Source organism: Prionailurus bengalensis, chromosome A3 (genome assembly GCF_016509475.1).
Source record: "Prionailurus bengalensis isolate Pbe53 chromosome A3, Fcat_Pben_1.1_paternal_pri, whole genome shotgun sequence".
NCBI lineage: Eukaryota > Metazoa > Chordata > Mammalia > Carnivora > Felidae > Prionailurus > Prionailurus bengalensis.
In genome coordinates, this window is record NC_057354.1 from 51,676,745 (window position 1) to 51,698,230 (window position 21,486).

Consider the following 21,486-nt stretch of genomic DNA (forward strand, 5'->3'; position numbering starts at 1 on the left):
GGGCAGGAATAGCACACCACAGAGAATATTACAACATTTATATCATCCATACCTGGCATCCAAATAATGATACTCCCCACCTGACAAGCTGAGGCCAGTTTTCCTGCAGACACACCCCACTGGGGAGGATGGGCAGCTGTGGAAACAGGCAGTGCTGGGGCTACAAGCTCTATGCCTCTTCCTAAAGGGCTGCCACCTCCCTTACATGGTCCCCAGTGCTTTAGATCTTATCCCTTTCCCATGGTGGGTAACCTGGATCCTGCCTCATGACAACAAGAATCTTGTGATTTCAGAGAATTAGAACACACGTCAGGGCATTGTATGTATCAACAGCAGGCATTACTGGGGAAATGACTGAGAACCGCCTGGCGAACCGCCCCAGGGAAGAATCATGGTGGAGGTGATGGAACAGAGGAAGAGGTGTGGCAGCACCTGTACCACCTTTGCCCTGAGACTCTGATTATTACATGCAACTGAAATTGCATGAGACACAGGACAGAGCCAAACCAAAAATAGAATTTCTAGCCCTCAGAAAAACCTTGGGTGGAACTGTCTTCAGGACACTTGCTCATGGGTCTCTTCCTCTCCATATCCCACCTGACCCAGGGCTCCCAAAGTAGTAGAAGCACAAGCAAGCACCTCAGGAACAACTGAGTGAACCCAAACCATGGGGTTCCAGAGAAGTCTGGATCAGCCTTAGTTAAGACCAGCCAGGAGAGCTCCTGGGCAGTCCTGACATGATTCCCAAAGAAAATCTGTACAGCTTGGGTCTCAGGCTAAGCAAGTGTTTTGGATTCTGAGGGTCCCCTGGAAGCATCTCCTGCCACAGGCACTGCCATCTTCTCAGAGGGCGGGTCCTGCCGGCCTGATGGGCTCTTGTAGGGAGTCCTGAGCCCTATGTTGCCCTCTCTCCCTGCCTCCAGCAGAGCTCTCAGGCCAAGGGCACCTGGCCACAGCCCTGATCATTGCCATGTCCACCATCTTCATCATGGCCATAGCCATTGTCCTCATCATCATGTTCTACATCATGAAGACGAAGCCTTCAGCCCCAGGTGACTGCTCCCCAATGCCCCTACACCCACCCCACAAACCCTCACTCTCAGACTGCTCCATCAGCTTACCCTGTCAGCGAGCCAGGCTCCTCACACCCTTCCCTTTCTCCAACCAGCATGCTGCACCAGCCACCCAGTGAAGAGTGTGGAAGCCCAAGTGAGCAAGGAAGAGGAGAAGAAAGAGGCCCAAGGTCTGCATACACAGCCCCCACAGCACGGGTGTCCATTTCCAGGGTGGAGGTTGTCTGCCCCACTCACCAGCCTGGCCTCATAACACTGGTGCTCCCATGCAACGTACAACAGGGCTGCAGGAAAAAGTGTCAGTGCCCCCACATTGTGCTTGGCTCTGAGGGTGGTGTGGTTTAGACACCAGTCAGGCCTGCTAAAGAGGAAGTGAGCAGGGAAGGATAAGCTCAGAGTCAGGGGCCAACTCCAGCTCCCTTCTCCCACCCCCAATCTTTCCATTTATCTGCAGACAGCGTGGTGATTTTCTCCGAGAAGGATGAATTTGAGAAGCTGACCGCAGCTCCAGCCAAGACTGCCAAGAGGTAAGCCAAGCCAAGGCAGCCACTTACCGTGGGATGGAGCAGCCCCCAGCCCAAGGTGAGGTCAGGGATCCTCTTGGGTTCCTGAGCAGGAAGGGGAGCTGGGTTGCCAGATGGGGAGCACATGGAGAAGCCTAGCCACTGGCTGGAGGCTCCAGAGGGAGCAGGGCCTCAAGACCGACAAGGCAAGTGAGTACCAGGTTTCAGCCTCACCACTGACCTGCAGCAGGGGCCAGGCAGCATGAGGGGGCAGGTGGTTAACACCTTGCTCCAGGGCCAGATGCCCTGGGCCTTCTTCTTCTACATCCACCTTCTGCGTGCAGACCCAAAGCCTGCGAGTGCCCCTTTCTTCTCCAGCAGCCTACTGAGGCCAGCACTGACACTGACATCACTAGTGCTAAGGCCAGCACTAGTATCCCTAAACCCTGAATGGCAGAGGTGATGATGATGGCTACCAGACATCTGGCCGCCAGGCACCATGCTAAGTGTAAGCACCCCATGAGCAAGGTGCTAATATCCCTGATTGTGGGAAGCCAAGGTCTGGAAGCTGTCACATGCCTGAGGTCACACATCCATGAGTGGCAGGGCAGAGAGCCAGAGTCCCTGGAGCTCTGACTCCAGAGCCCACATTGTACAGGCTCCAGACCAACCACTAATGCCTCTTAAGGGAGAGGTTTGGCATATGAAATTTGCACCATACTTAGTGCACATTAGGATGTAGAATCAGCCCTGGCTCTAATGTCTAGGGCAGAGGGAAGTGAACTTTTCCTTAGCCCCTTAGATGGTAATTTGAACTTGGTCCTGCTTAGGTTCCGAAAACCCACCCCATGGTATCAGCACCCTGTCCAGCCTCCACCCACTTGGCCATTCCAGGACACCATCTACCCAAATGCCCATGTATTTGGGGCACAGAGGCCATGGGAGACCCCCAAACTAGTTACAGGAAGAGCAGAGGAGCAATGCCTCCTGTCCTGGCCTCTGGCCTGGGACCTTCCTGTGGTGGGTGAACTCTTGCAAAGGCTTTCATTTGTAGGAATGATCATGAATCCACATGTTCATGTAGACCTTTGGTGTTAATAAAGCACTTCTAAACATGTTACATTTGGAAAACCCCAGCATCTCTCAAGACCCTTGACACAAGGTCAGAAAGCAGACTTAAATCATGAAATCTTTGCATGCTGGAAGAAAAGAAAGTGTGTCCACCTCAGCAGGCCCTCAGATGGCAGGTATTTCCTGTGAGTGCCTCCATTCCCACTGACCTCATTTCAGAACACCAGGGCATGCAGGGGCCATGATGCAGGGTCTGGCTCTGCAGAGTGCCTCCCTGGGGACAAGTTTCTCCTCCACCCCCCAGTCTATCCAGCCTGGTGTTGTGGCGGCCTCTCCTCTTCTGTTCTTCCAGCCTTTTCTCAGTCTCAAAAGTAAGGAAAAAGGAATACTAAAAAGGGCAGGGATGTGTCCCATGACTTAAGCTTCATGTAAAGAATAAGGGAAATTTGGGGTATTTGGAAAAATATTTGGAAAAATAATACTTGTTTCATATGTAAATGTCAAGTAAAACTTAAAACCCAACGATGGTGCTATAGAAGACAAGGCACAGAGCTCCTCTCCCCTCTGCCTGCTCTCAGTTCTTAGGGAAAGGACCTAGGACAGTCAGTGGTCTCTGGGGACAACCATGCTTTTGTTCCTAGCCTGCTGTCAAGTGGAGACAGCAGCAGGCCAGCCAACTCCAAGTGAGTCCCTTGAACCTACTGGGCCTCACCTTTATCTGGTCTCTACAGTTGTGTTTGAGTGTGGGCTTCATTACTGTAACCCAGTTGCTAGAAAAGAATAATTCTTTGTAAGTCTTCAGCCAGACCACAGGAAGCCAGCAGGATGCCTATAAAAAAGAATGCTGTTTTTTATATATTTGGAATGATTTTGAGAGTTTAAGCTCCACCCCACATGTGCCTAAGGCTGTGGACAGTGAGCAGTGGTGGAAGTGGGCCCACATGACTTCCTGGGGGATTTCCCAGAGCCCCTCACCAGGCTCTCTGTGACTCCCCCCCAACACAATGCACACATTTCAGCCAGATCACCCCCTAGTCAAGAGGGGGTCCCCAGGCAGGCTCCATTCAGCTTTGTTTTGGGTTATTCCAGAGAGCTTGCACAGATTCGGTGCTGGCCACATAAACTGTTTGCTTTTAGACACGAGGCTGAACCTGGCACTTTCCTGCATTAAATATAGGAAGCTGTGGTGTATTTAAGAAAGCTTGACTGAGCTAGGTCTGGGTGGACAGATGAACAGATGCCGTCCCCCTCACTGTTGGACCCCAGCCCTGCGGGGCTCATGAGACACCTTGTGAGTCCTCTGACAGGACACCTGCAGGCCACCCAACATCCGGGTCACTAGTTGGGAAAATAGCAGAGGACGAGGAGTAAGAGCGGGGCACGTCTCTCTCGCTTCATGCCCAGAAGCTGCTCAGTGAAAGCATGGGGAACAAGTCCCTGACCCGGTTGTCTCCCCACTGGGAGGACGTATCAGGGCTGCAGTTAACACACACCCTTCTGTTTCCACAGCGAGAATGACGCATCATCGGAGAATGAGCAGCTGCTAAGCCGGAGCATGGACAGTGATGAGGAGCCTGCCACTGACAAGCAGGGCTCCCCAGAGCTGTGCCTGTTGTCGCTGGTTCACCTGGCCCGGGAGAAGTCGGCAGCCACCAAGTCAGCCGGGGTGAGGCCCTGGCGCTGCTGCACGCACGCTCACCATTCCCCAGTAGACCCACCTCCAGGAACCTAGACAGAGTGGCAGGTTCAAAACGATATAGTAAAAAAATAGGAAAGTTATCTCTCTATTATAGAACTTTACAAAAGAAAATGAAAACAAGCAAAGAAAAAAAAGTTAAAATTGTTTGGGATACCATAGGACAGGAAAAAACCTTTGCAAACATACTGGTGTGTATCTAAGCAGACAAGCGTATGTATATGTGTGGGGTGGGGGTGGGAATGGGCATATGAATACACACACATACATAATATGCATTTTTCATGTAAAATTGTCCAAAGGACTCGTCACCTAAATCAGGCCCCCACCCTCATGGCAGGGTGCATGGGCAAAGAAGCACAGGTCTGCCCAGGCTGCCTGAGTGTGTAGCACTTGGGTCGTTGGCAGCCCCTTGGGACCTATTCTCCCAACCCCAGGTCAGCATGTTTCTAGGTAATGTAGCTTAGGGTAAAAAAAAGTCCCTCCATTGGGAAGCCAAATCTGGCCTGGGTCTGGACAGGGATGCCATGCTCTGGGCTGCCCTGAGTTCAGGGATGTCTGTAATGGCACCCATCACTTGCAGGGACCCTGGAGGCCTATGGAGTTTTTCTGAGAGGTATTGGCTCCTGTGGGGCATGGGACTTTTCAGCCAGGGTCCCTTCTGCACTCATCCAGCATGGGCCTTGTGTCCTTACCCCAAGCTGTGTGCTCTGGGAGAAGAGTCTGTGGATAGCTGCAGACACGGCCATAGCATCTCAGGCCACCGCTAGCCGGCTGGGGTCCTCACCACTTACCCTCCCACACAGATTGATGCAGGTGTCTTGTGAGCCCGAATGTCCAGTGGGAGCAGCAGCCTCTACCTCTGTGAATACTGAATGTGCTTCAGGCAGAGACCTGAAGAAAAGGCTTTCTCCCTGTGATTTCCTGATGAGATGTTCATGTGAGGGCGCCATTCAGCATTTCTGACTAGAAGTCAGGGGAGAGCAGCTGCCAACACTCCGATGGAGAATTTGTATCTTTGATGGCTACCACTTTCCCTTATGAAAATTAACATTCTCTTAACTTTTCCTATAGATTCAAAGTCGAAGGAAAAAGATATTGGATGTGTATGCCAATGTGTGTGGAGTTGTTGAAGGTAAGCATGGATGCACTGTTGGGGGACACTTAGCCAGGTTTCCCCAAGGATCTTGTCCCAATCATCAATATGTAGGAAACAGCTCTGGTAGGAGTCCTGAGGCCCCATGAGGGCTGAGAAAGGCCGCCCACTCTAGCTTGTCATGCTCCTTATCCCAGTGGCTGGGGAACCCACTTCAGGTGTGGAAGGACATGGGATTTGGCATGAAGCTATTTAAAACTTTTGCCTGGCACTCCCCACAGCCCTTTCCCTCACAGGACAAGAAGATGACACCCATCCCCAGAGCAGAGCCTCTCTAGGGGACTGTGGATTCAGGATGATCTAGAGAACAGTGTCCTCCAGTGTCCCCAGATCCTGTCCCCACATTGGTGTTTTCAGTCACTTACCCAATAATTAGCTGGCCTTGCCCTTTCCCTGTGTAATGGTCTCCATCCACAAAGATGCTTCTGGAGCAAGCAAAGTCAGGCTGTATCACAGCAAGTACCCTCCAGGTATGGGCAGCAGGACTAGGAATATAAATATTTCAACCTGAAACAGGAATCCACACTGCCCACTTCTTCTCAATCCAGGCTCTAAATCACCTTTGTATTCACCCAGGAGACAAAACCCCTTATCACTGAGGTTAGGGTCACTGGTTAGGATCACCCAGCTTCATCAGGCCACTCAGTCCTGCTCTCACTGGCATCCCTCCTTGGACTTCAAGGTCTGGCCCAGGCAGCAGGAGTGGAGCCTGGTGCTCTCAGTTCTCCGCACAGTTAGAGCCCAGCACACCTTGCCTGGGGCAGGCTCCCTGGCTGGGTGCTCTGTTGGTCAGAAATAAGTTCTAGGGGCCAAGAACTCTACTTGGCTGCCTGCTGAAATATGGCATCTCTTCTCCAAAAATATACATGCCCCAGGGGCAGCCTGTGTGATAAGGCTGGCAAGGCCAAGGGACCTCAGCTGCCCAGTGGAGGGCAGCACTGTGGAGTTATTCCCAGTGCCAGTGGCTCTCTTCATGGCTGAAGGAAGGACACAGAGGAGAAAGTGACTGCTGGTGACTCATCCCTGCATGGGAAACACCAACAGCCTTTGGTTCTAAAACCTCCCAGAAAGAGGAGGATCCATATATCTTTTCTTCCCCCACCCCCATATGCAATTTTCTTCTAAAGGAAAGTCAAGGGAACTGACAGGAACCTAATAAAGATCTCTGAAAAGAAGTCTCTTCATTTGAAAAATAAACCATGTCTTTAAATGCAATAACTCCATGGAGAAATAAATGTAATAAACCAAATTTCATCCCTGACAATAGAAAAAAAAAAGAGGTTGTTGTTTACTTTCCAAGTGTGTGAAGATTTTCCTGTTATCTTTGTTATTTATTGATTTATGGTTTGATTCCATTGTGGTAGGCAAATACACTCTTTCAATTCTTTTAAATTCTTTTGTTGAAATTGAAGGCCTGTATTCTGCTATTGTTGAGTCAAGTGTTCTATAATGTTGATTGGATTTTCTTCATGGTTGGATTTTCCTTGTGTTGTTGAGTTCTGTATTCTTGCTGATTTCCTAGTAATTGTTCTATGAATCACTAAGGGAAAGGTGTTGAAGTCCCCAACTGTAATTGTGGAATTGTCTATTTCTCCTTTAAGTTCTTCAGTTTTTTGCTTCATATATTTTGGAGCTCTGTTGTTTGATGCATATAGATTTAGGATTGCTATGTCTTCACAGACAGTGGATTGACCCTTTTATTAATGTCCCTCTCTATCTCTGGTCATTTCCTTTATTCTGAAGTCTACTCTGTCTGATGTAATAGCCACTTGTGCTTTCCTTTTATTGTTTACATAGTATATCTTTTTCTATTCTTGTACTTTCAACCTGCCTATATCATTATATTGGACATCAGCTTCTTGTAGATAGCATATAATTAGGATGTTTTTAACATAGTCATTGATATGTTAGCATTTAAGATTGCTATTTTATTTTTTGTTTACTCTTTTTTGTCTCTGTTTTTCATTTCTCTGTTTTCTTTTTCCTGCTTTCCTTTGGGTCACTTGAACATAATTTAGAAATACACTTTGATGTTTTTTGAGTGATGTATACTATATGTTTTGAGTGCATCTTTTTCCATAGCTATTTTAGCAGTTTCTCTAGGTACTGTATTATATATACATATATAATCCACTGAGGTCATCCTTTCACTAGTTCAAGGGAAGTATAAAAACCTTACGTCCTGGGACACCTGGGTGGCTCAGTCAGTTAAGCATCCAACTCTTGATCACAGCTCAGGTCTTGATCTCAGGGTCATGAGTTCAAGCTCCCCACTGGGTTCTGCACTGGGCATGAAGCCTACTTAAAAAAAAAACAACGGCTTCTGTTTATGTCCTTCCTGTTTATAGTTGTCTTAAATATTTCCTCTCTATATATTTAGAACCACATCAGTTGCTTCAAACTAGCAAACATAACTCAGAAAACCTAAAAGGAAAAGGAAAGCTATTGTGGTTACCAATATTTTTGCTTACTGTGCTCTTTACTGATGTTCCAAAGTTCCTTCTTTTAGCATTTCCTTTCTGTTTAGAGACCTCCCTTTGTCATTCTTTTAGGGTAGTTCTTTGGTGACAAATTCTTAGTTCTCCTTCATTTTGAGAATGCCTTGATTTTCCCCTCACTCTTGAGAGGTATTTTCACTGGGCATGGGGCACTGTGTTGACAGTTCTTTCATTTCCATAGTTGAAAATACAGTGCCACATCCCTTTGGCTTCCAGGTTTCTGATGAGAAATACTTTCTCATTCTAATACTTTTCCCCTGTAGGTAAAGTGTTGATTTTTTTCTTGCTATTTTCAAGATTCCTTTGTCTTTAGTTCCATGAATTTATGATGTATCTTGGTATGAATTTCTTTGGGTGTATTCTGTTTGGAGTTTTCTCAGCTTCTTAAATCTGTAGGCTTATGTCTCTTTCCAAGTTTGGGGAACTTTCAGTTATTATTTCTTTTTTCATCCACACTCTCTTTCTCCTCTCCTAGGCCTCCATGACAAAAATGTGAGATATTTTGTTATAGCCCCACAGGTCCTTGGGGCTGTGTTTTTCAGTTTATATTTTATCTGTTGTTCAAATAAGTGATTTCTATTCTGTTACCCAGTTCACTAATTCTTTCCTCAGTCTATATTCTGCCATTGAGCATATCTACTTAACTTTTTATCTCAATTGTATTTTTGCAATTCTAACATTTCTACTTGGTTCTTATATTTTCTATCTTTTGCTAAGGCTTCCTATTTTTTTCACTTGTTTTAAGCATGTATGTAATTATTTGTTGAAGCATTTGTATCATGGCTTCTATAAAATCCTTGTCAGGTAATTCTAGCATCTCTGTTATCTCTGATATTTTCTATTTTTATTTGAGATTTTTCTAGCTACAAAAACCACAGAGAACTTGGCTGACCCTGCCTCACACTCTTTATCCCTTTTTGGAAATATTTTCAAAAGTAAAATTAAGAACATTTGAGATCTTCCTAGTTCTTGGTATGATAAGTGGGTTTCTATTGAAACCTGGAGAGTTTTATGTCATGTTATGAGACTCTGTGTCTTATTTAAACCTTCTGTTGTATCTGGCTTCCTCTGATACCTCTATGGAGGTAAATATCTAGGTTCCCACTCAGCCTTCATTTACACCCAAGTAGGAATCTCTTTTTGTTGATGGCAGAGGGGTGGGGTGGGAAACTGTTTTTCCAAGTGGTCTCCACTGATACCACTGGGCTGGGAGGCTTGTTACCAGCTGATGATGATAAAGTCCAGGCTCTTGACCTTGCCTTCCCTGAAACCTGGTGCAATGTAACAGCCTATGGAGAGTGGACATCCAGGCTTTGCTGGCCTTGTTGAGGGTGGGGCCACAGTTTTCTCTGTGGTGTTTGGCTGTAACAAAGCAGTTACTGTCTAAATGTTTTCTTCTTGCTAAGCTTTTTTCCTAGTGCTTTAGTTAGAGCAGGCATCTGTTGGACGATTTTGGTTTGTTATTGTTCATATTTCTGGATTGCCGGACTCTTCAGCTCCATGTCTTGGATAATGATGCAAAAGGCTCAGCACCATGTCATTGCTTTATTCCCAAGCTCTCTACCAGTCTGTCTTTTCTCACCACTTTCCAGAGTCTCTTTGTGTTTGCTTTGTACAGAGCATCTAGGGTTTTTAGCTGTACTTACTAGGAGCAATCAGGAAAAGCATGTCTACTCCAGCTGCCAAAAGTAAAAATACATCATTTTTTAAAAATGCTCCCAGGTAAGTCTAACAGGCAGGAAGATTGAGAACCATTGGACCACTCAGGTTGCAGTGAGTTGGCTCAGGTAACACCAATTTTGGGCTGTCTTTGAAATCACTTTACATAAAGGTGACTGCTGTCTCCATAAAGGGCATAATACTGTCCTTTTGACTCCCTCCTCAGCCCAGCTCCATGTAAAGCACAGTAACCTAAGGGTAGCCCATATTCAAGGCTTTGGTGACTGCTGACAGTGTTCTTGAGGGGATTATTGTAACAGTCAATATAGTGGCTATTTTCCTAGGAGGAAGGGGCTGTTATTGGGGTTAGGATCCATGGTAAGGCTTCTCATGTGGCTGGCAAAGTCCTGGGTGTAGTTCACCTCAAGCTATGCACTTATTTTATATGGTTTTCTGCATCTGTGTTTTATTTTACAATCTTTTTTTAAGTTTTAAAAATAATTTTTAATGGTGTTGAGCTTCTATTGACTGCCATTTGCAATGTCTGACTGTAGCTATTTGTCCGCAGGTCTCAGCCCCACAGAGCTGCCATTTGACTGCCTTGAGAAGACAAGCCGAATGCTCAGTTCCACGTACAACTCCGAGAAGGCTGTTGTGAAAACATGGCGCCACCTTGCCGAGAGCTTTGGACTCAAGAGGGATGAGATTGGGGGCATGACAGATGGCATGCAGCTCTTTGATCGCATCAGCACAGCAGGCTACAGCATCCCAGAGCTGCTCACAAAACTGGTGCAGATTGAACGGCTGGATGCTGTGGAGTCCTTGTGTGCAGACATACTGGAGTGGGCTGGGCTTGTGCCACCTGCCTCCCAGCCACCCACTACATCCTGAGGAGCCTGCCTATAGTCTGCCCTCCATGGGAGGCACCAAGGATCTACCAAGGGCTCTGGAGCTGTGAGTGCTGGCGACAGACTGCCAAGAGTCAGGCTATTTCTGCTGTCATGAGGATTTGCCTTAGGCCATTCCAAGGAACAAGAGGAAATGAGGCCTGTCTTCTAATCTAACCAAAAATAAAAGATTAAAGTTGGGATGGTCCCAGCTACCCACCTGTACCTCACCAGGCAGGATGAATATTTATTCAACTCATTCAAGGGATGTTTTTGGGTGCTCAGATGAACCAAACAATGTGGGGGTGACAGAGGTGAAGAATCTAGTACCTGTTTTTAAGGAGTTTACAACCTCAGGAGAGACAGAAGACGTGTCTACAAACCATCTTGCTAGAAAACATCAAACAGTCTAGACGAAGGGATACTAAGAAAACATAATAAGTTCTGAGGGAGGGAGATGGCTCCCCACTGGGGTGATGAAGGAGGGCAGCATCATGAAGAAAGAAGCTTGAATGCCTGGTGAAATGGCTACCAAAGGCAGATGCCACACTCCACATAGTGTGTCAGGTTTGGTACAAGTCTGTTAATATCCTAAGTGGCTGTTCTTAAGGTCATTCGTATTCCTACAGCCCTTCCAATCACTAATGGAAGAGTTCACTCTGTGGCCTGCCTTCTGTCACTGATCTACAAGGCATGTGTTTGTCCAGTCAAGTAGACCTGTGTCCAGTGGCCAGTTTCACCTATTGCATGATTCCCAGGCCTGAGACCCAGTGGTTTTGTATTACACATGAATTGCTTTCCACTCTCATCCCTAGTCAGATTTGACCCTTTGGGGGCAGCAATGTTCAAAGACACAGTCCATTTAAATTATGTGTCAGCCTGTTTTTGCTTCAAACAGAAATGAGTGGTCAGCTATATGTGGAAAGAGAAATTGTGACTTCCTAGGAATTCAGCCATGCATAATTTTAGATTCTGAGTGTCTGAGACTTGTGAATGAGCCTTGTGACATGAGGGTTTCTGAGCCAGTCAAGGAAAATGGAGCCTCACAACACAGGCAGGCCCTGGGCTTGAAATCCAAGGACCTAATTCTAGTTGTGCCAGCTTGGGCCATTCTCTTCTCCCTCTTGGGCTTCAGTTTCTCTTTTGCAAAAGAGAGATTAGTCTGTGATTCTGTAATCAGGAAAAGTAAGGTTTAGGTGGGCAACAGGAAAGTGGACTTCAGGAAATGCCAGGCCTTCAAGGTGCACATTGAAGTGAACACAGATGAGTCATCAAGATGAGACTAGAAGCAGAAAAACTCGGAGTAACTATAATTGTTTGACATACACTTAGAGGTAAAGTAATAAACTGGCATTGTTCTTGGCAAAATCTCTTACTACACCTGCAGTTGCCAAGAACATGGGAGCCGGGGTAGTGATCATACCAGGGGTTTAATTTAGAGTTCACTGCTGAGCTTCCTAATGACAGATCCGACTATAGTTATTACCAAATTAAAACCAGTCTCTGACTTACAAAGCGATGTTTTTAAAATTATAAGTCACATGACTGAGCAAATGTTTTGGGGAGAGGAAATCAGTCATACATTTAGAGCCAACAAGCAATTTCCCACCAATGAATGTAGAACATACTGTGATAGGATCATAATTAGGTCCTGAATATTTAATATCATCATTTTCTGTGTCTCTTTGCTGTTTTTCAGAACCTATTTGCTATATCCTACAAGCTAAGTACTCCATGGCAAAACTTAATTATCCTTTTAATCCCTCTTTGAAATCCTATGGCACCCCTTTCTCCTGCTTTGTGATGATGATGAGATTGTCCCCCTGAATCAGGCTGCAAATGTCACATGTGATGAGAATGCTGTTCCAGGGAGACAGCTTGCAGTTTCCCAAGAACAATATTTTCAGTGAAGAAGCAGAGGCGGCTGTTCCTGGACCCAGAGCTTTGCCTCATTTCACACTTACAATGCTGGGGCCAGATGTCTAGCCAGCATCATGCCATGTTTCAGTGATTCTCAACCTGCCATTTTTAGAAAGTTAGTCCTTATAGAGCTAAACATTCCTTTGTCATTTACTTATTTGGACATAAATCCAAGAATAGTCTATTCTGATGAGATTTAGCTTACATTTGGAATTCAAATCAATGTGACCATAATGATTATCACTGACCAGAACAGGGACTTCCACCCTGACATTTTGTATGGAGGCATTCATTATTTTGCTATACGTAAAAACTTTTAGGAAACACCCTAACCTGGAGCTGTGGGCCTTAGCCAGTGAAGTCTTAATTGTTAATAGTTTTGTCTCATCCTGTATATATAACTTATTATATTTTACTGTTTCAATAAACTAATAAAAAGGAGATCTACAGACTGCTACAATGTGAGTTCTTTCTGGGGGTGGAGGGAGGGAGAGGGCAGGTGAGTGGAGAAGCCTCTGATTGCTCTGTTCCTGGTTATTGCACATGTAAGATGAGACCGTATGATTGTGACCAGCCTAAATGAACTTCCTAAATTTTTATGGCCTGGGCCATGCACTCAACAGAAGCAAACATTACAGTGAGATTGTAAAACAAAAACAAAACAAAATAAAACAAAAAAAAAACGTTTTGCTTTCCAAGTTGCCATCACTGTATCACTTAGGTACTGCTATGTAACAAACCATCCCAAAATTCAATGGCTTAAAGTGACTATTATTATAGTTCGGAGGTCACTAAGGATCCCAGATGACCTAAGTTGGGCTCAGTTGGCTATGATTTAGATGGGGCCTATGGCTGTTGGGATACTTTAATTGGGGTTGCTGTGTTCCAATGTCCCCCATCCTTGTCCTCAAACCAACATCTAGCCTATGCCTGCCTTCATCATGACAATGACAGAAGTGCAATAGTGAGCAGACACACAAAGTTCCTTCAGGCCTACACCCAGAACTGGCACACCATCACTTCTAGCTCATTCTTTTGGCCAGAGCAAATCATATGGCCAACCCAGAATCAAGAGTAGGAAAACAGGCCCCACTCTAACTCTGTGAGCAATAAAGTTAACTCACAAAAGGCAAAATATTAAGGCAGAAAATGTAAACATCTACAGTTATGTTCATTTCCTATGGCTGCTGTAACAAATTACCACAAACCTAGTGGTTTCAAGAAACACAAATTTATTATCTTACAGTTCTAGAGGACTCCAAAGTTTTAACACAGTTGTGATCCTTGTGGAGACTATAGAAGAAAATCTGTTTTCCTGCCTTTTCTAACTTCTAGAGTCTGTCCATATTCCTTGGCTCATGCCTCCCTTCCACCTTCCAGGCCAGCAATCCCATCCCTCCAACCTCTGTTCCCATTGTCAAATCTCCTTCCCTGACACCCTCCTGCTTCCCTCTCTTCTCCCTTGTGATCACACAGGACCCACCTGGGTAATCCAGGATCATCTCTCCATCTCAAGATCCTTAATCATCTCTGCAAAGTCCTTTTGTAACATCATGTATCACAAGTTCTAGGGCTTAGAGGGTATATGCTTTTGAGAGCTCATTGTTCTACCAACAACAAGTATGTAAGTGGCTGTGGAATATAACAACATAACACCATCAGAGGAAGTGTGCTGTCAAAGCATACTTTCCAGCTGGGGCTATTTTATTATATGAATAAATGTAAACTAAGCAGTGGTGGCCTTCCCACTGGGAACTATGAAGAAGGGATGGATGAGCTGGGCTGCAGGTGCTCAGCAGCAAAGACTTCAGTGAACCACCTGCTTCTATGAGCCCCGCTCTCCTCCACCTTCAGCCTCAGTGGTCCAGGGGAATGTGGCAGAGTCTCATGAACACCCAGTTTGGATTGGACAACATCTCTTTATTCAGGGCTTTGTTTACACTATTCTTCCCCAAACATTTCTAGTGAATTACTTTGGCAAAAACTATGGCTTTTGGAGGCTTAAATGAATTGTTGGCTTTATGTAAAAACCAACATATAACCTGTATTTTGTGGCTTCATTCTATGCATTTGGGGCCCTTCAAAGACATCTTGAATTTGTAATAAAATGCAATAGTCCTGGTACTATTTCCTCTATGTTGGAATGCTTTATGAATAAGGAAAATCTGGAAATAGCACAAACATTGTATTAAAAAAGCATTTTCGAGTGTCAGAGGAATCCTGCTTAGCGTAACATTCTGGTGTCAAGAGACCTTGTGAGGAGTTCAAGTAATATAAGTATTTCACTTTTTTTAGACCCAGGGGAGAGATAACCAGAGGGTGAAAATGGAGACAAGCTTTAAAACCATTTTGCTGAGAGTCACCCTAAGCCTGGTTTGTCACTCAGACTAAAAGTTATGTAGTGATTCCAATGAAACAGGTTAGTCATGTTCTGTCTATTCTTGTTTTCAAAATGCTGGTCAGCATCACTTATACAGGATAACTCCTCCACTGAGGGAAAATGTTCTTGTTCACTCATAGTCACTAGTGTGGGACTCTTTGAAAGATCACATGATTTTTATCCTTATGTCAATGTGGTGTTTTACACTGACTGATATGCAGATGTTGAACCATCCTTGCATCACTGGAATAAATCCCACTTGTTCATGGTGTAAGATTCTTTTAATGTATTGTTGAAATTCACTTTGCTAATATTTTGTTGAGGACTTTTGCATCTATGTTCATAGTGGCCTATAATTTTGTTTGTAGTATCCTTGTCTGGTTTTGGTATTAGGGTTGGCCTAATGCTGGCCTCATAAAATGTGTTTGGAAGTTTCCTGTCTTCTATTTGTTGTTGTTGTTGTTGTTGTTGAAGAGTTTGAGAAGGATTGGTATTAATTCATTTTTTAATGCTTTGTAAAATTTACCAGTGAAGGGATCTGGTCCTGAATTTTTGCTTGATGAGAGGTTTTTAACTACTGATTCAATCTCCTTTCTGGTTCAGATTTTCTATTTTATTATGATTCAGTCTTGATAAGCTATATATGTTTCTATGAATTTATCCACTTCTAGGCTGTCCAACTTGCTGGCTTATAATTATTCATAGTAGTCTCTAATGAGCCTTTGCATTTCTATGGTATCAGCTGTAACATCTCCTCTTTCATTTCTGATTATATTTATTTGAGTGCTCTTTTTTTCTTGGTGAGTGTAGCTAAAGGTTTGTCACTTTATCTTTTCAAAGAACTACTTCTTAGGTTCATCTGAAAGATTCAAGATGGTGACTAGAAGATCCTGAACTCACCTCCTCCCACCGGCATATTGAATCTAAAGCTACATGTGGAACAATTTCCTCTCAAAATATCAAATGTGGCTGAGTGGTGACTATGCATTGGGCAGATGAGAAGAAAACCACATCAAAGCAGATAGGAGAGACTGGGACACAATCTCACCATAAACCACACCCTGGCAGAACAACCCATAACTTGAAGTGTACTAAAACCTAGAGCTTCTCCCTGAAGGATGAAGTGTTCAAACCCCACATCGGTCACCCCAACTTTAAAAAAAAATTATTTAAATTTGAGTTAGTTAATGTACCATGTAGTATTGGTTTCAGAAGTAGTAGAACCCAGTGATTCATCACAGCTAGTGCTCATCCCAACAAGTGCCCTCCTTAAATGCCCATCCTCCATTTAGCTCATCCCCCCTCACCTCTCCCCCAGCAACTCTCAGTTTGTTCCCTGTATTTAATATATATTCTTAGGGGCACCTGGGTGGTTCAGTTGGTTAAGTGTCTGACTTTGGCTCAGATCATGATCTCACGGTTCGTGGGTTTGAGCCCTGCGTTCGGCTCTGTGCTGACAGCTCAGAGCCTGGAGCCTGTTTTGGATTCTGTGTCTCCCTCTCTCTCTGCCCCTCTCCCACTCACACTCTGTCTCCCTCTGTCTCAAAAATAAATAAACATTAAAAAAAATTTAAGTATTTTTTAATGCTTATTTGTTTTTAAGAGAGAGAGAATGTGAGCAGGGGAGGGGCAGAGAGAGAGAGAGGAAGACACAGAATCCGAAGCAGGCTCCAGGCTCTGAGCTGTCAGCACAGAGTCCCACATGGGGCTCGATCTCATGAACTGTGAGATCGTGACCGGAGCCGAAGTTGGACACTTAACAAACTGAGCCAACCAGGTGCCCCTGTTCTCTGTATTTATGAGTCTCTTATGGTGTGCCTTCCTGTTTTTTTTTTTAATGTTTATTTATTCTGAGAGAGACAGAGACAGAGAAAGAGACTGAGCATGAGTGGGGGAAGGGCTGAGAGAGAGAGAGGGAGAATAAGAAGCAGAAGCAGACTCCAGGCTCTGAGCTGTCAGCACAGAGCCTGACAGGAGGCTCGAACTCACTAACCGTGACCTGAGTCAAAGTCTGATGCTTAACCGACTGAGTCACCCAGATGTCCCACTCTCTGTTTTTATCTTATTTGTTCTTCCCTTACCCTATGTTCATCTGCTTTGTTTCTTAAATTCCATATGAGTGAAATCATATGATATTTGTCTTTCTCTAACTGACTTATTTCACTTAGCATATTACACTCTAGTTCCATCCACATTGCTGCAAATCAGTCATCCCAAATTTTAAGACATGCACTTGAGAGCCCCCAAAACATCTTATTATGAAAGCCAACAGGGCATGCATCCTGAGACCCAGAAGAAGGTAGTAATCTGTGGGGTGCCTGGATGGCTCAGTAAGTTAAGCATCTGACTCTTGATTATAGCTCAGGTCATGATCTCACAGTTCATGTGTTAGAACCCCACGTTGGGCTCTGAAGCTGGCAGCACAGAGCCTGCTTGAAATTCTCTCTCTCCCGCCCTCTCTGACCCTCCCCCATTCATGCTATCTCTGTCTCTCTAAAAATAAATGAATAAACTTAAAAAAAATGGTAGTGATCTGAGAAACAGCTATTAAAGGGCTCATGCACTTGGACTCACCCACTCCAGGGCCTAGCTGAGGCACCCAATTGTGTTCAGAGTAAAGTGGAGGATCACCTTGGCCTGAGGAACAGACATCTAATTCAACACACACACTGCTGCTGGAACACTCTCTGGGCACAGAACTGGCAGGTGTCATATTCACGTTCTCCCTTTGCCATACTCCAAAGCACCAGTATCTTCCAGAAAGGAGCCTTTATATGTGTCTGCTGCCCTGATTTTTGCAGCTGCTACCTAGAAGATGCCTCTTGATGCCTGACTCTGGAGGCCAGGGGGCGCTTATGCTCATGGCCCCTCAAGGCTGTATATATTTGCATACTTTTAAAAGCTGATCTCTTAAAAACTGAGAATAAACTGAGGGTTAATGGGGGGATGGGAAGGAGGGTAGGGTGGGTGATGGGCATTGAGGAGGGCACCTGTTGGGATGAGCACTGGGTGTTGTATGGAAACCAATTTGACAATAAATTTAATATTAAAAAATAAAAGTTAAAAAAAAAGCTGATCCCTGGGTATTTCTCTTCCAGTCAGCCTGAATCTAGGTGCTAACATTCTCCCGTTTGGGGTACTGACAGGTCTTGGCACATCCTCATCTACTGGGATTGATTGCTTAGATAAGCACAAAGGTTTGAGAGATGACCAAAAGCTGGAGTAGTGTTGAATGAAAAGTTTCATCTGCTACAAGAGGCCACTCCTTCAAACTGGGAGAGGTGGTGGTTTCATCTATTGTGTAGAAACCAACACAGAGAATCAAGCAAACTCAAGAAATGGAAGGATATATTCCAACTGAAAGAACTAGATAAAACCTTAGGGGAGAAAATGAAATGAAGATAATTTACCTCATAAAGTGTTCAAAGTAATGGTCACAAATAGTCTTCTTCCCACCAGACTGGGAAGAAGAATGGATGAACATCATGAGAAATTCAGTAAAGAGATGGAAACTATAAGAAATATGAAACAGAAGTCACAAAGCTGAATAATACAATAATTAAAATGAAAAATACACTGGAGGGGTTCAATAGCAGCTTAGATGAGGCAGAAGAAAGAATCAGTCAACTATAAGACAAAGCAGTGGAACTCACCCAATCAGAGCAGCAAAAAGAAAAAAAATATGAAAAAATGTGAAGATAGTTTAAGGGATAGGATAACATCAAACAGGCTAACATTCATATTATAGGGGTCCTAGCAGGAGAAAACAAAGAAAAAGGGGAATATTATTTGAAGAAAAAATGGCTTAAAACTCCCCTAATCTGGGGAAAGAAACACATCCAGATCCAGGAATCCAAATAAGAAGAACTCAAAGAGACCTACAACAATACACATTATAATTAAAATGTCAAAGTTAAAGACAAAGAGAGAATATCAAAGCAGCAAGAATAAAACAACTCATAACATACAGGAGAACCCCATAAAACTAGGCACATTTTTCAGCAGAAACTGTGCAGGCCAGAGGGGGTGGCATTATGTATTTATTTAAAGTGCTGAAAGAGAAAACTTCCAACCCAGAATACTCTACCCAGCCAAGTTATCATTCAGAATTGAAGGAAAGATAGAGTTTTCCAGATAAGCAAAAGTTAAAGGAGTTTATCACCACTAAGTTGACCTTACAAGAAATGTTAAAGGGACTTCTTCAAGCTGAAAGAAGAAAGGGTGCTAATTATTAGCAAGAACACATTATTAGCAAGGGCCCTAATTATTAGCAAGAACAAATCTCACTTGAAAAGTAAATATATAGTAGAGGTAGTGGCTTAATTACTTATAAAGCTAGGATTCAAATTGAAAGAAAAAAGTAGTAAAAATAACTATGATTAGAATAATTAGTTAAGAGATACACAAGATGGGGTGCCTGGATGGCTCAGTTGGTGGGGTGTCTGAATCTTGATTTTGGCTTAGGGTTGTAAAACGAATTCCCATGTTAGGCTCCACACTGGGCATGAAGAAGCCTGTTTAATATCTGCTCTCTCCCTCTCCTGCCTCTCCAACATGCTCACTCACACCCTCTCTCTCTCAAAAAAAAAAAAGATACACAACATAAAATGTCACATAAAATACATAACATGAGGGAGGAGAAACAAAAAATGTTGAGCATTAAATGGAATGAAACTTAAGTTGTTAAAATAGACTGTTATAAATATGTTATATGTAAGCCTAATGGTAATCACAAAGCAAGAAAAAACAAAAAAAAACAAAATAAACAAACAAACAACAATAAAAAACACAAAAGATAAACAGAAAAGAATCTAAGCTTACTACTAAAAAAGTCAGGAACTGAGGCACCTGGGTGGCTCAGCTGGTTAAGTGTCTGACGTCAGCTCAGGTCGTGATCTCATAGTTCATGAGTTTGAGCCCACATTGGGCTCTGTGCTGACAGCTCAGAGCCTGGAGCCTGCTTGGGATTCTGTGTCTCCCTTTCTCTCTGCCCCTCCCCCTGTCATGCTCGCTCTTCCTCTCTCCCTCTCAAAAATAAATAAATGTTAAAAAAAATTAAAGAGGGGCGCCTGGGTGGCGTAGTCGGTTAAGCGTCCGACTTCAGCCAGGTCACGATCTCGCGGTCCGTGAGTTCGAGCCCCGCGTCAGGCTCTGGGCTGATGGCTCAGAGCCTGGAGCCTGTTTCCGTTTCTGTGTCTCCCTCTCTCTCTGCCCCTCGCCCGTTCATGCTCTGTCTCTCTCTGTCCCAAAAATAAATAAACGTTGAAAAAAAAATTAAAAAAAAAAATTAAAGAGAAGAAAGGAACAGAGAGGAATTACAAAAAAAGCTAGAAAAACAATAAACAAAATGGCAATAAGCACATACCTATCAATAACTACTTTAAATGTAAGCGGACCAATTCTCCAATCAAAAGACATAGAGTATCTGAGTTGATTAAAAAACAAACCCATCTATATGTCGCGTATAAGAGACACGCTTTATACGTATGGACACACACACATTGAAAGTGAAGAGTTGAACAAAGTGAAAGCTTTATATGTATGGACACACACACATTGAAAGTGAAGACCAAATGGAACCAAAAGAAAGCTAAGGTAGTTATACTTCTATCAGACAACATAGACATTAAAACAAAGACGGTAAAGGCACAACAACACACACATAGATCCATACAACTGAATAGAGAACCAGAAATGGACCCTCATTTTTGACAAAGCAGGAAAGAATCTCCAATGGAAAAAAGACATTCTCTTCAGCAAATGGTGTTAGAAAAACTGGACAGTGACATGCAGAAGAATGAAACTGGACCACTTTCTTACACCATACACAAAAATAAATTCAAAATGGATGAAAGTCCTAAACGTAAGACAGGAAACCATCAAAATCTTGGAGAAAACAGGCAACAGCCTCTTTACCTTAGCCACAGCAACTCTTACTTGACATGTCTCTGGAGGCAAGGGAAATAAAAGCAAAAATGAACTATTGATACCTTATCAAGATAAAAACTTCTGCACAGTATAGGAAATAATCAGCAAAATTAAAAGGCAACTGATGGAATGGGAGAAGATATTTGTAAATGACAGATCATATAAAGGGTTAGTACCCCAAATCTATAAAGAACTTATCAAACTCAACACCCCAAAAACAAATAATCCAGTGAAGAAATGGGCAAAAGACATGAATAGACACTTTTCCAAAGAAGACATCCAGATGGCTAACAGATACCTGAAAAGATGCTCAACATCACTCATCATCAGAGAAATACAAATAAAAACCACAATGAGTCACCACCTCACACCAGTCAGAATGGCTAAAATGTACAACTCAGGCAACAACAGATGTTGGTGAGGATGCAGAGAAAAGGAAACCCTTTTGCACTGCTTGCGGGAATGCAAACTGGTGCAGCCACTCTGGAAAACAGTATGGACGTTCCTCAAAAAATTAAAAATAGAACTATCCTATGACCCAGGAATTGCACTACTAGGTATTTATCTGAAGAATAAAAAAGGCTGATTCAAATGGGCACAGGCACCCCAATGTTTGTAGCAGCAGTGTCAACAACAGCCAAGTTGTGGAAAGAGCCCATAACTGATGAATGGATAAAGATGTGGTATATATATATATATATATATATATATATAT

The 21,486-nt window shown here is 43.7% G+C and overlaps 1 protein-coding gene across 1 annotated transcript in view; it reads left to right on the plus strand.

Annotated features, from left to right (window-relative positions):
- The window catches only part of EDAR (ectodysplasin A receptor), a 30,188-nt gene extending 17,284 nt beyond the window's left edge, over positions 1-12,904 (plus strand). Inside the window, exons 6-11 of the mRNA XM_043604762.1 lie at positions 927-1,052; positions 1,169-1,243; positions 1,528-1,600; positions 4,157-4,313; positions 5,418-5,478; positions 10,225-12,904. Of these exons, the coding sequence (XP_043460697.1) occupies positions 927-1,052; positions 1,169-1,243; positions 1,528-1,600; positions 4,157-4,313; positions 5,418-5,478; positions 10,225-10,547 (815 nt within the window). The 3' untranslated portion in view covers positions 10,548-12,904. The remainder of the gene's footprint in view (positions 1-926; positions 1,053-1,168; positions 1,244-1,527; positions 1,601-4,156; positions 4,314-5,417; positions 5,479-10,224) is intronic.
- Positions 12,905-21,486: the final 8,582 nt, after the last annotated feature.